The sequence below is a fragment of the Parasteatoda tepidariorum genome, chromosome 3, assembly GCF_982258835.1.
Source record: "Parasteatoda tepidariorum strain Cologne lab strain chromosome 3, Ptep-v5.0, whole genome shotgun sequence".
Taxonomy (NCBI): Eukaryota; Metazoa; Arthropoda; class Arachnida; order Araneae; family Theridiidae; genus Parasteatoda; species Parasteatoda tepidariorum.
The window spans coordinates 110,694,334-110,710,783 of NC_141757.1; the positions used below are offsets into that span (position 1 = coordinate 110,694,334).

The window sequence follows — 16,450 nt, forward strand, 5'->3', positions numbered from 1 at the left end:
CCAAGCAAAAATGCTAAAAGCGCCATTCTAGTAAACCTGACAAAACGATTAAGCGATAACGATGAAAACGATGATGTAATCGACCAATCAAATGCCTCTATTTATTAAAAAAGCGGTCAGCCAAGCAACAGCCTTGATTAAATTATATTTTAAAATTTACACAATATTTCAATACTTTCAGCAATTATTTTAAGGCATTAAGATTAGAGCAAACAAAATTGCTATTTTTAATTTTTCTCTTTTTGACAGATTTAGCAGTGATGATTTGGAGGGCAGATTTTGCAAAGCGCCATCTATAAATCATTGCTGTTGCAAATTTTTAAGGAATATTAAAAGTTTACGGCTAGCAAAAGCAGCTTTCTAAAGAGAGAAAGAAATAGACAATCTAAATCGTTCCGATGATCCTTTCGTCGCGTAAATTGATCTTGGTGATGCAATTTGTTTGTATCGTTCCAAATCGAAGTCTTGAACTTATATTTTGCTCTCTAATTATATAACATCAGTTTCTATTTTAGAAAAATAGAATTAAGATAAGATTTCAAATCATTATTGAATGTAGCTATTTTATTATTATCTTCGTTCTTTATTTATTTGAGAAGCTGTGTAAACATTAAAATGTCTAATCCAGCAAAATATTTTTATTTGTCAAACCGATCTGACAGCGTGTTCCTTAATTTCTTCTGAATTGTACGTCATATTTCAATTTTTCTATTTATAAGTTTTGATAAAAAATAATAATTTATATGAGATAGTGTTACTTTCGAGATTTATGCTTTAGTTAATTGGTGTATTTATTTTATTTATTTATTATTATTTTTTTTGAAATAATTATTTAATTGTGTCGTCTGTCATTTTTGTTTGGGTAAAGATTTCTTTTTTATAAGGCAAGTCTCAGATAGAAATCCTAGATTGACACTTGAAATATTTTTTGAAATATAATAATGAATAAAACAATACGTACAGATATATGTACTCACACACATATATGTTTATATATCTGTATATAATCACACATAATTGGAATATTTTAAAGTGTAAACAATTATTTTTTTATTATCCTAAGCAATTTTGCTGGTTAAAGTGCTTTTATAAGATGTTACTTAATTATATTCATATTAAAAAGTGTAAGTTAATTTAATATTTTATGCATACCTAATTATTATATAATTTTTATTATCTATACTACTCTATCTAAAATCTATTTCTTAAGTAAGGTCGAAACTTTAGAACCAATGTCTATATATTAATAAATTTTTCATTTGAAACAAATGTTGGGTTGTTCAAAGAATAATTTTATTTTTTCCAAACAGAAAAGTTAATTGTATTTATTTACTGCCAACTTGACATGTAAACCGCATAATCATTATATATGGCTAGGTTTGCTTGTGAAAAAGTTTGAGTGATTCTATGCAGTAGTTTTTGGTTGTTGCTTTTTCAAATAAAGAGAGTGAAAAGTTACATATCAGAATATTTTGCTTTTTTAATATTAAAAAGGAAAAAATGCTGTTCGAACAGGAAAATATTTATCTGATGTATATGGATAAGATGTATTGATACAACATCAGTGCTAAATCTGCTTTGCGAAATTTTAATCCGGCAATTTAGAAATTTTTGATGTTGAATATTATAAATTTTTTAAACTGCCTTATAATGCAATCTATTACACCTTTGCAGCAATTTCATAAAAATATGAATAGGCAATATTTTATTTTAATTTGGGTGAATTTATATGCTATATCAAAATTATTAAGTTATTTTTTAAACATATTATTTAAAATAATTAAACATAAATAGAAAAGCATTTATTAATGAAATTTATTAATTTTTCTTCCGTTATATTACTTTTTCTTTCAATCTGTTAACTCATGTCAACTTATAAAAATATATTTGAATTATGTTATTTTAATTGAATATTATCATTTTTCGTTAATTGTAAGTTTTTATTTTTTATAGGTGCAATTCAACCATTATGGCTTTCAAAAGTGTGATCTAGGAACAGCATCCCCATGGGGGGAATGCTGAAATAAATTTATGATTTTATTTTTCTTTATTATTTTTCTTTAGTTTTCAATTATATTTTTATTTTTTTCCAATTTTTCAACGCACAATTTTATACTTATAACAAGAGATTCCAAGAAGCAGATTTATAAATGGAACATCAGCTAGAAAGGGATTGTACTCCAAGATGTAAATCTTTTGTTCATGCAAATCTTATTCAAGGATGTGTTTGTACTGCTACTCCATCTCAGTTAAAAGCGTATGCTGTGTAAGTTATATGAATTTATGCTTAAGAATTACCAAGAGTTCCAACAATGCTTGTTGAATTTATGTTTGAGAATCACAAAGTGTCCCCAAAATGCTAAATGAATTCATTCTTAGGTGACAGGTAATTTTAAAAAACAATTGAAGAAAAAAAAAATAGAAATTTATGGTTTGCTATGCTATGCTAAGGGAACTGGAAATTTTTCTTGTAAAGTTTAAATATCAGTTTTATAATTTATCAACAGATGGTGCTGCTTTCTGAAAGGAAAAAAAACTATAAGGCAATGTTTTTAGAATAGCCACCATTTGCAGCATCTGTGATAAAGTGAGTAATGAGGATAAAATCTGAAGCATGCAGTCATGATATTACTATAATATCAAATATATGCAACTGTGCGTGGGTCTTTCACTATGGATATTGTATTAGATTGGTTTCGAAAATAACATTAAGACAAGATCTGATAAAAAGTAATCTAAACGGATATAAACCTTTTACTTGAGAGAATCAAACCTAGGTTTAAGACTAAGACTTTACCTACCATACTGACTTTGCTAAAATAATTTTTTTTTAATTAAAAAATATATTTTACAGTATTTAAAAGAACTGTTATCCTTGTTATTATTTTTTAGTTAAAGAAGACTTATTATTTAAAATATATATATACAGTAGGGAACCGATTATCCGGAACGATCGGGACCATCGCTATTCCGAATAACTGATTTTTCCGGTTTTCCGAATCGCTACAAAAAGCCGTTCTTTTTTATTGTTAAACCCAACTAAAAAAATTTTTTTTGGAAATAATCTTAAAAAGAAGAAAAAACGATTAAGTAATACACTAATGATTATTTCCAAAAAAAAAAAGTAAGATAAACATCTTTCAAAGTAGAAAGAAAAATCCTAAAATCTTATGAGGAAAAAAACATTTTATTTAAAAAAAGGCTGGAAAATTTATCGAATTTCGTTCCGATTTTTTGGTTTTCCGGTTTTCTGATTTACGGATAACGGGTTCTGTACTGTATATGAAATTTTGCCACTGTCATTGATGTGTTAGGTTGTATCAGTGACAGTTGCTAAATTGATAACTGTTCTAAAATAATTGTTCTTTTTTATTAAAACGTTATATTTTAAAGAAAGACTGTTATAGGTTATTTTAAGTGAAATTTTTTTTTTTTAGGTGGCTTTGTCATAATTTTGCCACTGTCACTGATGAGTTAGGACGAAATCTTCTTCATGCTGCTTCCAGTAATGGTAAGTGGGAGATTGTGGAGTGGTTGATTAAACAAGTTCATATAGATTTTGATATAAAAGATCATGAATCTGGTTGGTCTTCTTTGCATCGTAGTTTCTTCTATGGACAGCTTGCTTCTGCTAGGGTACTTTGCATGGTATGTTTCATTACTTATTTCCCCTACATTGTGTTGTCTGTATCATTTAATTTTCTGTGTGTGAATATGCTTATTGAACTTGTATTTTTAGTTAAATTTGCTAATAATTAAAAAATCAATTATTTTAATTAGATATACTTTCAAAATATTGATAGATAGCATTCTATATCAAACAGGCAGAACTTAACTGGCATCAGACCTTTAAAAAAATAAATGAATAAATAAAAAGTTACTGAATAATAATAGTTTGAAACAATATTATTCATTTTATTCAATATTATTCATTCAAAACAATGGTGTTTTGCACAACTCGCATTATTCTATATTTAATATGAACTTATATTTAGACTAGATATAAATAGTAATTATTATAAGGGTATTTTAATATTGGTCTTTACTTGCACCTATCATTGAAGTATTTGAACTAGAAAAATATTTAACCCAGAATAATGATAACATCATTAGTGCAAATCCATGACATCAAATCAGAGGTACATGAATAATTGGGCCTAAATTTCAAAATTATGTGCTTAGTCATGATATTAAAAAAAAAATTGAATATAAAAAAGTTTACAATTAGTTTCAAACAAGAAAATTTTTCTGTACATATTTATTAAAAGAATTATACCTCAGAAATAATTGTTGAAATTCAACATTAATTTGAAGGATTTTTTCCTTGCGAAAAATATAAAATCTAATAAGTGTCATAAATGAAATAATTGCTTACATTTAAACTGAAGTGTGTTTTTCCATGTAGACTTAAAATAAAAGCAGTACTGTTAAGTATTAGTAAGTATAGGAACATTGCTTAGTTAAGAGAACAATTATCTAGCACTTTAGAAAAAAGAGAGAGATTTTTATTTTTCTGCAGTTTATTTTTAAGAGAATTATTGCTTACCACTTACTAAACTTATTCATAAGTTTGAATTACTCAAACTTATTCATAAGTTAAGTTGCTGAAGGGGAAATGTTGAATATATCAATATCAAACAATATCATAAATTTTATTGAATTTAAGATAATGTTAAACCCAATAAAAATATTGTAAAAGAAAACACTTTCTGATCAGTTTATGATTTTATACCTGAACATCAGTTTTATTTTAATGGATCAGAATAATTATATGATAAAGCAACCAAATTAACAGAAATATTCTGGTGTAATAACCAAATTTGCAGAAATATTTTTGAAGCAACCAAATTAACGAAAGTTTTCTGATACAAAAAGGAAGGAAAAACATGAACTGTTTCCCACCCCCACCCCTTTTTTTTCTTCTTCTTTTAAGTGTCATAGCATTAAAAGCGTTCTTTAGTTTTATAAATTATATATTGTTTTCTTCTACTGGTTGTTTATTGTATTTCTTATATATTTTTTTTACAGAATGGTGCAAATCTACGCTCTGTAGATCATGAAGGCTTTACTCCTCTTGATTTAGTAATGAAAGATCGCCTTCCTTACATTGAATATATTCCTTCTGGTACTGAATGTTTTATCTACCTGCTAATATATTTGTTTATGATTAGTCATGCGCACTTCTAATGTTTAGATATTTGTAAAATATGGTACCATTATCCTCTAGTTTATATTTCATTGCATACAATTTACAAATGGTGCATTAAAAAAAATATGCAGTATTACAATGCCATTAAAAGAATGTAACTCATTGAATAACTTTCGACCTAGTGATAAGATTTTTATTTATTAAGATTCAGTTGCCATTATTTTAGGTGTTCTAATTATTATAGGCCAATTAAATAGTACACATAATTTATTAAGTTACAAAGTTATGCATAAAAATGTTTAAATATTTGTAAATTATGGTACCATAATCTACTAGTTTATCATTCGTGCACAAAATGCTTGTGCCATTTATGGTGCACTAGAAATATGCAATAAAAAATAATATATATTGCATTACTTTCTACCCAGTTAACAGATTATTACTTATTAAGGTGCAGTCTCCACTGTTTCAGGGGTTTGGACCGCATTAAAATATGCTGATTAAATTGTACAGATGACTTAATATGTTACAAATTGTACAAAAAAATGTTTAGATGGTTGTTTACAAATAAATAACACTAGTGTATAATGTAGAAAATGGGATAATCATTCATGATGCAATAAAAAAAATATTGCTCACTGAATAACATTCAACCTTGTTATCAGGTCTTTTACTTATTAAGATGCCATCTCCATAGTTTTATGGGGTAAGATTAGCCGATTATATTGTACAGATGATTAAGATACAAAATTATAAATAAAAATGTATTTTCTTTCAACAAACAAACCTCTTTTGGCATATTCTGGACTCTAAAAATAGCTGCAGTCTGGGTAATCTTTATTTAAGAGATTACTGTATAACTTTTTAAGTGATTTGCTTTTTGGTCAAAGTGAGACAAAAATTTCATTATCTTGTGACCGGGCATACCTGACTAAGAAATAGCTTCACATATTTTTTGTTATTATTTTTTTGCAAACACCTATTAGAGTTATTTATGTTTACAAAGTTGATAGTTTTGTATAAATTGCAAATTTTAATTTAAGTTCTGTATTATAATGTTTGAGCCCAGTCGGCAAGTTCATGAAAATATGAGTTTAGTTTTTTTACTCATTAAGTGTGATTTGTTTCTAGTTCAAATTATTACAAAAATTTCACTTCCATGTAACCAGGCATTGCTGACTGGGAAAAAGCTTAATTAATTTATTTATTTTTTACTATTATTATTTCTCTCAAACAATTCTAAAAGAAATTTAGGTTTACAAAATTGATAAAATTATATGAACTGCAAATTTTAACATAAGTTCTGAGTTATAATGTTTGGGCCCAAAGAACCAGTTCATAAAATTAGCAAATTCCCAAATTAACGACAAGCATTGACTGTAATGTGTATTCTTCAAATACAATATACATCTGTGAATTTTTTTATTAATTATTTTTTGTTACATTAAATTACAAACCTTTGTATTTTGTGCAAATTTCTGAGGTTTATTTTTTTTCTTCAGTAAATCAGTTTCTTATGTTTTTTTAGATCCATCTGATGTTTATGCTTGGGGCTTAAATTTTAACTACAACCTAGGTTTAGGTAATTCTCAAAATAGAGTTGCTCCTGAAATTTTAGAAGTTTTTCGCAAAGATTTCATTGACATAAAGCAGGTTTGTGCAGTATGATCTATTTTATTTCAAAATTTAATTTCATTGTCAAAAAACTGGTTTGTTTAGTAAGATCTTAAATTATATATTTTGTGTTTAATACAAGTTTTTTTTTTTTTAATATTTTACTTTCACTTACATATTCATACAATTATTCAAAAAGCATGATTTATGTCTATTCCTAACAGTAGATTCATATTTTAAAGAGCATAAAACTGCACAAAACAGCTCCAAATATTGTTGTTATATTTATAGTTTGTACATACAATGGAATTTGTGTGTTTCTTGTTTTTCATTTGAATTTTAACTCAGCCCTTTTTTTTTCAATCTAAATATCTTTATTAATTTTATCTTTGCACAAGTATTAAAAATTGTACCTTTTTATTATCTTTGGTTCATTTTATTTTGTCAAAAAGGTGTTAAAAATTTTACCTTTTTATTATCTTTGGTTCGATTTATTTTGTCAAAAAAAATCAACTTAATTGTTTTAAACTTAGCATGAATACTGCTATGAAAAATTTAAAAAAAAATGCAAATGATAAAAACAATATTAGTAAATATTAAATTTTGAAATGTAAAAGTCAACATTTTTGCTTTTAATTTAAATTTGTATTGTGTGTGTTGTCATTATAAATAGTTAATTATACAAAGAATGCTTCTGATGTTAAACATAATTTATAACAATATTTGTGATGGCATAGAAAAATATTAAAAAGTAAACATATCTTAACAAATATTTACTTTCTGAAATAATCAAAGTTTCTGAAGGAAGCTAAATTAAAATGGCCCTTAATAATGTTGTATAATAAACTAATGTTGTATAATCAAAAAAAAAAACTGTATAATATATCTCAGTAAAAAAAAGAACATTTCCTAAAATATGTTTCTTTTTCTAACATAGGTTCAAATATGCAAATTTCACAGTGCTTTCTTATCAACAAATGGTAAAGTGTATACCTGTGGATATGGCCATGGTGGTCGATTAGGACAAGAAACTGAAGATATATCCTTAGTACCATCACCTGTCAAAGGGTTAGGGTCTCATTCTTGTGTTCAAGTAGCTACTGGACAAGATCATTTGATTTTATTACTAGAAAATGGACAGGTATCAGATTTTGCTATATTTATTCCACATTTTAGTTTAATGTATTTTAACCCTTTATAACAGTGTTCCCCAACCTTTTTATCACTGCGGACCTGTCAACGTTTGATAATTTTACCGCGGCCCGTAGGAGGGGGTGGGGACGTTAATTGTTTATATTTTAGATTATTTTGATTTATTAATTGTATTTAAACATGCCTTCAAAATAAAATACAGTTAAACCAAAAAATAAATATAAAGTGATTTAACATTTTAATTTACTAGAACAATAAATTAATGGGAACCCTGAGCTTGTTTCTTTGCAATGAGATTTTTCCATCTGAGGGTAATCGTTTTAAAACGTTAAAAAATTTATGCCACTACCTTCGGGAGCCCTTTTTTTTAAATAAATAAAATAATGGAACACAGATATTTTTAATTTTTGGTATAAACCTAGGAATTTAAATTCAGTTTCAATGAAATGTGCGGCCCGGTACCATTTGATCCACGGACCGGGGGTTGGGGAACACTGCTTTATAAGGTTATGAGAAGTGTAATAATCCTTCATTAAATTTGAAATGTCAATGAGAATCTATTTTCCCACCAAAATGAATGAAGAACTTTGTTTTCACAAATGTGGGTTACAGTAAAAATTTATTCATGAGTGAAAAACTGAGATGTTTAGCCTTAAAAAAAATTTCTGAAGTTTCAGATTGATTTTTATTTTTTCTGTTTCATTTGTGTATTCTGACTAGTGATGGGCAATAACAGGTATTTTCAAATAACAGGTTCCAGCTGTTACCATACAAAATAATACCTGTTCCAAATACCTGTTCCAAAATAACAGGTCTAAGGAAAAAAATTTCCAACTTTTTTACATTTGAAAGATAATTTAATTGTTGTTGCAGTAGTTAATTTACGCTGTACTAGAGCTGCACAATGGGCTATTGGCGATGGTCTGAGAAACATCCTTGAAAATGATCCGAAGACAAGGCATTACAATTTTGATCCTCTGCAGAGGGGATAGCACCCCTGCTTCGGTAGCCCGACGACCTGCACGCGAAGTCGAGCACTTTACGGTAGAACAGTTTAATGAGGACCAATACCGCACATCCTCGGTCCCTACGCACACTGATCCAAGTGGTCACCCACCGGCATACTGACAGCAGCCAGAAATATAGTTTAGACTGGCAAGTATTTTTGTAGCAGATACATATTTTTCTATTAATTTGACAAAATTAGAAAATACATATTTTTTTTTCTAAGAGTATCGTGAAGTTTTTTCTAGTTATTTTTTAAACAAAAAAAAAAGCAGTTACACATAAATTTCTCTTTTATTCTCGATTGTTTAGGCTCCGAGAAAAGATATATTACTTGTTTCTAAATAAAAAGGATATAGGAGTTCCCTATTACATTCTGTTTGACGATATAACCAGAATCTTTTCATTTCTATCAGAGGAATAAAAAATGGAACTTCATTAATATTGAGCTAAATTAGAAATTTAAAAAAAAATTTATTTCTGAACTTAAAATACAACATAGTGTATTATTATTTTTTAATAAAAACAATTTAAGAATAGCACATTATATTCTGTATCTGTGACAAAATAGACAGCATTTTTTCATTTTATATAAAGAAAAGAAATAGGGCTTAGTTGTCTTCTAGAATTTTAAATTTGACAAAAATGAAATTAAATATAACCTAATACCTAAAAATAATCTAACTGCATGCGAATTTAGCATAATTTTTAAAGAAACAAGTCGTTTTAACAATTCTTAACTTTTCTTGGATTATTTAAATAATATTTTTCTTTCAAAACAATCAGCACATTAATATCAAAATATCACATACTATGTAGCCTTAATGGTAATTTTAATGTCAAAAGAAAATTCAAAACAGGAAGAAAAAAAATAAATACGCCAAATTAACTGTAATAGATTTTTCCCTTTCCTGCAGAATATTATCATTTAAAAATAGTATATTATTTATTTTCTTCAAATATTCAAAGTAAATAAATCTTTTACGCAACAAAATAATAGGCAATGCCAGAGGGACATCTATTTCTATGCGAGTGGACGAAATTCAACGCAATTTCAAATCACTCTTCACATAGAACATTGATTGAATTATTACAACAAATAACTGCGAGGGAAATAAAGGACACGCCTTCATGTAAAAATATTGATAGAGTCAATTTGTAACCTCGAAGGTCACGGTCGATCTCGACCTCGAAAAGAAAGCCGCCGATAGCAGCGAAAGCTAGGGAGATGGTCCGAAAGTTAGGGGACCAATGGCGTAAAGAGTTGTCCGGATTCTCAAAGTAAACTACTTGATTAGATGTCCCCCAGAAGACAATTGTAATTAGTGCAGTAAATACAGTAGGCGGAAAAAAAGAGACAAAAAGATTGGAGCATTTTTAAGTAAATGTAGGCCGTAGTTACTTTATAGGGAGCAACTCACTATTTCAAACAACATATTTTGAATTTTTCATTAAATGTATAAAATATATAAATTTAATCACCCCTAAAACTTTATAACTAAGCTTCATTATTAAATCACATTCATAAAATATTTTGCTTAAATATTTACATATATTCTACTACCCTTTATCTTCTGAGTACTATTTAACTACCCTTCATGCTTCGTCATAAGTTCAGCATTTTAAAGTAGAAGATGTAAAAAAGGATAAAGATAGGGAGAAAAAATATAGTGTTTGATAATATAGTTTGCCTACAAAGAAAATAAAGTGTTTAAATATAGCTTGAATTCGCATGCTAAATATAGTTTTAACAATTTTAACACATCCTTCTAATAACGAAATAAAAAGTTAAAATATTTATTGCCTTAAAAAAAGAAAAAAAAAAGGTGAAAGAGAGAGAGAGTAAGACAAAGGACAGAAAAAATGAGACAATAAGACTCGTATTTTGTAAGAAATTTTTTTCTATTTTACATGTAGGAAATATGTATCAATATCAAAAAAATTAGAAAAAATATTCAAATGCTTCTACTTTTTGCATCACAGAAAAAAAAATTAAAAGAAGGAAAATGCAATTATAAGCACCCCTCCCCCTTGCCCGAGCATCAAAAGGGCAGGGGGACTGGTCATCGCTTACCCAACATTCCTACAAATAAACTTAACCTGCATAATAGTAGACAAAGCTATCACAAAATTCTTGCCTATTCCTGAATACAAATTTGTTCAAAAATACTAACCTGCTTCACCTGTTCCAAAATACTAGCCTGTGACAAAATACCATATGTTTCAAAATACTAGCCTGTGAAAAAATACCATCTGTTCCAAAATACTAGGCTGTGACAAAATACTGCCTGTTCCAAAATACTAGCCTGTGACAAAATATCGCCTGTTCCAAAATACTAGCCTGTTCCAAAATATCGGCTGTTCCAAAATACTAGGCTGTGAAAAAATATCGCCTGTTCCAAAATACTAGCCTGTGACAAAATACTGCCTGTTCCGAAATACTAGCTGTGACAAAATATCGCCTGTTCCAAAATACTAGCCTGTGATAAAATAACAGGCTGTTTCGATATAGCGTGTGTTGGCTTCGAATGTTGCTGAATAAACATTAATAAAATCTTCATAGAAAACAAAAACAATATTTATTGATAATATAAGTACACTCGTAACTTACTACACTCACGCACATATCGTATTATTCTGCAAAATAATAATCTTTACATCACAAAATCGAAACTGAAACTAAAACATAACCGCTATTGCCATTCTTCATTTTTACAATATATATGAGCTTACGGTGGCCAAGCAATAAATTTTTGGCAAGATAATTGTTTGCCTAGTATTTTGGAACAGGCCTTTGGAAGTAACCTGTTATTTTTATAACAGGTACGATTAAATAACAGGTGACAAATACCTGTTCCAGAAAATATTAGCCATCTCTAATTCTGACTAGAATTTCATTTGACATATATTGTCCGTCCCTTCAACAAATCTTGCAAAATGCTACTAAGATAATCAGACTCAATCATAGTTTTTCACTCTGGATTGCTATGATGGGTGTTAAATTAAGACTTAGCAATCATGGAATTTTTATCTCCAACCTTCTTATTTAGTTTATGAAATGTTTTACATTATTTTTCAAGTTATTTATTTTTAATTATGATTGCTTTAATTATTATCAGGTTCTTTTCCGATTATCGTCTGTTTATTTTGTCCTTTACCATCTCTTGTGAATATTTTTAAGTTGATTAAATAAAAATTAAACAGTACTGAATTAAATATTAATGTTACTTTTTATTGAATGAAGTTAGTTTTGATCTTTGTTTGACGATCTATTTTCCGAACCTACATAGATACCGGATATTGTACTGTATTATAAATATAAAAGGAATATGGAATTTTTTAAACTTACCATTCATAGAACTAAGTTTTGATTTTTTTTCAGTAATGACTTAATTTATTTATGTATAAAAAATATTTATTAAATATTATTTTAAAAATGTTGATATTCGAATGATTTCTCAGCCAAATATTCAATATTTAACTATTCTGCCTAATCATTAATCATTGCATCTTTACTTAAAATCAAATTAATTTGGTAGTAAGCTAAGTAAATTTCGTTTTATAGATTAATCTCAATCCCACAAGTATTTTAACATAACATCATTTGAAAAAAATTGCTCTTTAACCCACTGACGGTTCTGCACGTAAAAAGTCGCATTTTAACCTGCAGTCTTCTCTGCATAGCAAAACCGGTTTTCCCATGTTAACTGATAGGGGAACTGTGTGTAGGGGAGAAACATTCTCCCAATTTTGCCCATTTCCTTAACCGCCAGTGGGTTAATGGATTAAAAAAATAAGAACGTTAATTTTAAAACTGAAGCTCTACTCAAAGAAATTGTATATTCAGTGGTCATTAAATAAATACTGTTTTGTTTGAAAAAGAAATTTATAATTATAATTTCTATCTAATTTTACGATTACTAATGTTTTTTTAATGTAAAAAAAGGTTTGGAGTTGTGGACATAATGTTTATCATGTTCTTGGCCATATTCCTCCTACTGACAAAGTTTTAAGTCCAAAGCCAATATCGCTGAAATTTTTGAAAGGAAATAAAGTTATAGGAGTCAAGGCTGCTAGATTTCATTCAGTTATTTATACTCTTGACAGTGTCTATACTTTTGGACTAAATGCTGGACAACTGGGTATTTTCATATATTATTTCATTATTAATTATTACCTTTTCTGTTCTCTCTATAAATCTGTTCATTTTTTATAATTTTCTATGTCACATGTTTTTGATAACTTTATTTATTGTTATATAAGATGAAACTTGTTTCAAAAATATGAAACTATAATTTTGTTGTTTGAGCAAGTTTATTGCATGCTAGAAATTATCTATGTTATTCTGTGTATGAATTTCTATTCTTTATTAATTAAATTCAAATTGTGCTTTATCTATGTTTTGTTTATTTTATTATGTTTGGAATATAGTAATTAGAGAAATATTTCTAGTTTTTTTATGCTAAATCTTTTTTCATATAAAGTTTTAGCTTAGACTATTTTCATTTTTTCCCTTATAATTTATTGCTAGTCAATCAAACCTCTTTAAACTTTGTTAACAAGTATGAGAAATTGCGTGATCTAAACACCTTTAAAGTTATAAAATGACTCTCTAGGTGTTTTTTATAAAATTTAAAAAAATATCAAAAACTTAGTGTCTCATCAATTATTGTAGGGTAAAGTGTGTATAAAAGATTAAAACAATAGAATACACATACCTTTAATAACATATAACTTAATTATAGTTTTTTTATGTCAAAAAAAGTGCTTTAAAGTATTTTTCAATGCTTAAGAGGTGCTTACTTTTTGTTGCAAAATCTGACTACACACCCTAATTTACTCTCCCATGTGCCTGATTTTGAAATATCTCTCTCATATTTCATTCCAGCAAAATGACTCATTTAAGCGTTTTGTTATAATGTGATTAACTTCAATTTTTAATTTAAAGTCATAATTATATACTTTTAAACTTATGACTTAAACTAAAAGCTTTGTAACATTTATTTAAATATCTGCATAAAGAAAATTTAAGTCCCCTTTAAACAAACTGCCGATTTCTTATCTGAGCTCTATAAGCTTATGAAATCATATTAGTTAAATAAAAGTTTGGATATGACCACTAAAATCGTAACTACAACTGAGTGCTTACTATGGCGAGGTTAAACTGTTGTATATTAATTCATATTTATTCATATTCATACTGTTGTATATTAATTCATATTCATATTAATAAGGAAAAGCTTTGATTTTTAGTAAAAATAGTTTCTCATCATCTTTTACTATTGAATTATCATCTGTATATGTTATGTACACAGGCCATGCAAAGGGAGACCGTACTCAAATTCATCCCAGACAGGTATCTGGTTTATATTCTGAGAACTGCAAGATAACTCATGTTGAAGTGAGTGATGGAGCTACTGTTTGTGCAACTAACCGTGGTGAAATTTATGTTCTCCATGAGTACCAGATACGAAAAATAGCATCAAGGTAAATGTTAAAGTTCTATTTTTGAACAATTTATAAATAATTAAGCTCTCATTAATTCAAATAATAAATATTTATACAAAGTAGGCTACTCTGTAAATAGTTTTTATTTTTAGGGATTATATGTTATAGCGTATTAATTTTAATCATACAAAAATTCAACATGTCCTATTTCCCCAATGCTTTTAGTTACTTAAACTTAAGATTTCTAAAAAAAATTATAAATGTTGTAATCTTTGTTGTTATGCAATTTATTTTCCTTGTGCACATCTGGAGTGTTATGTCCTTCTATTTAGCAAAGTATATTACTTTTTTGCAAAGAGCATTTGTTTAACTTTTTCTCTCAACATTTTAAATATTTTTAAAACTTTGGACATTTTTGTTTGAAAACCTTATTAACTAAGTTTGATTGAGAAATATAATCATTTAAACTGGATAATCTGTTAAATTTAGGCAATTGGACATCCAGAAATTGTCTGTTGTGGGTGGCCATTTGGATTCACGAGTTGATGCTGCAGGCGTAAGAGAAGGAGGAGGCTTAGAACTAAAAGTGCTGCTACTTGCGAATTCAGGAAAAGTAACAAAAAACTTGATATAAAAATTTTTTTTATCCTCACTATGTGTTGCGATACTTGTTTTATTTTTAGTAACTCTGATAAAATTAATAAATATGTTTGATCAAAAAGTAAGCATTTAATATGTTTTTTGTTTGTTTGTTTTTTTTTACAATTTTTTGCGAATTTTCTTGTACTAGTTATTGAAACTTTGTTGTACTTCATAATTTTAACCACCAGAACTTAAAAGATAAAAAAGAATGATGCATAAACAATGCAAATCTTTTATGTATTTTTGCTTATAAGATTCCTTTTGTGGTGAATGTTATTGTTATTTAAACTGCTACTTTATTGCGCGGCTTTTGGGAGAAACAGCCGTATCGTATTGTGGCGAGGCTATGGTTAGGAAGTCACTTCAAATAAAGTACCATCTGAACAAAACATTGTTATCTTTGTCGATTCTCAGGCTGCTATTCAGACCATTTCTGATTATAATTTATATCCGTCTGAACTCGAATTTAAGTGTAAACAACGCATTGACTCTCTTCTTTGTTCTGGAAGAGAGGTAGTCCACCAGTGGATCCCTGGCCCCTGTGGCATTTACGGAAATGAACGGGCTGACATGTTGGCTAGAGAGGCTTCAGCACTGCATCCATTTTCTCATCCAGTTCCCCTTAAAAATGCAAGGCGGCTTCTTAAGAGCAAATGCAGGCACAGAACAATATCTGCTCTTAGGGACTTAGCTGATGGAAAATCCTGGGCTAGCCTTCTTGATGACCAGCAGCGCTCTCACCTTTCCCTCCTTCCCAGAGCTGAGGGAGTTGCTTGCCTTAGATTAATTACTGGACATGACTACTTGCAGGCCCATTTATTTAAAATTAACTTGGTCAATTCACCTCTTTGTGTGCTCTGTAACACTTCGCCTATGACTGGGGAGCATTTATTTGATTGCCCCTCTCTTCTTGACATTCGTTCCTCTAATGACTTTTGTGCCCTCTCACCTTCTGGAGCTACTTCAGTATTGTATTGGACTGCAAGACGCCTTATGTCTGAGAAGACGATGGCAGGCGTTATTTTTTAAAAAAAAAAAAAACTTCAAATAAAGTTGTGCTGTGGATGTTTGTCTTGATCTAGGCTTGGCACAAATCAGCATGTTAATCTTTGTTCTCCTAGTACAGTCAAACTTGGATAATTCGAACATCTTTAATTCGAATTCGTGTATAATTTGAAGCTTTTCTACTTCCCTAGACGCGTGTATATTCAGTTAATGCTAAAAAATCTTGGTTATTTCGAAATCCAACTTCTTTAATTCAAAGTTTTTACCCTTTCAAAAATGACAGAATCTAGTTTAAATGCAGTTATTTTTGAGAAGTATTCTGGTTATTTTCAGCTATTATGGAATTTTTTTTAGATATGACAAGGGGGAGGGAGAAAGGACGACGGGAAGGGTATTTCCAATCACGTGATAGGATGCATTGGTCGGAGCGGAGGA

At 28.5% G+C, this 16,450-nt stretch overlaps 1 protein-coding gene across 4 annotated transcripts in view; it reads left to right on the forward strand.

The window, feature by feature from the left end:
- The first annotated feature begins 378 nt into the window (after nt 1–378).
- LOC107444495 (inhibitor of Bruton tyrosine kinase) overlaps nt 379–16,450 on the forward strand; it is a 62,901-nt gene continuing 46,829 nt past the window's right edge. For 3 of the 4 annotated variants that reach the window (XR_015432698.1, XR_015432699.1, XM_087159935.1), the window contains exons 1-9: nt 383–687; nt 1,954–2,266; nt 3,438–3,648; nt 5,029–5,125; nt 6,678–6,802; nt 7,701–7,904; nt 12,867–13,062; nt 14,236–14,407; nt 14,858–14,981. Coding sequence is in view for 2 of the 4 variants with exons in the window: in XM_087159935.1 (XP_087016061.1) it covers nt 2,151–2,266; nt 3,438–3,648; nt 5,029–5,125; nt 6,678–6,802; nt 7,701–7,904; nt 12,867–13,062; nt 14,236–14,407; nt 14,858–14,981 (1,245 nt within the window). In the remaining 2 variants the exon portion in view is untranslated. Of the gene's footprint in view, nt 688–1,953; nt 2,267–3,437; nt 3,649–5,028; nt 5,126–6,677; nt 6,803–7,700; nt 7,905–12,866; nt 13,063–14,235; nt 14,408–14,857; nt 14,982–16,450 lie in introns of all 4 variants that reach the window. The other variant, XM_087159934.1, reaches the window with a different exon arrangement.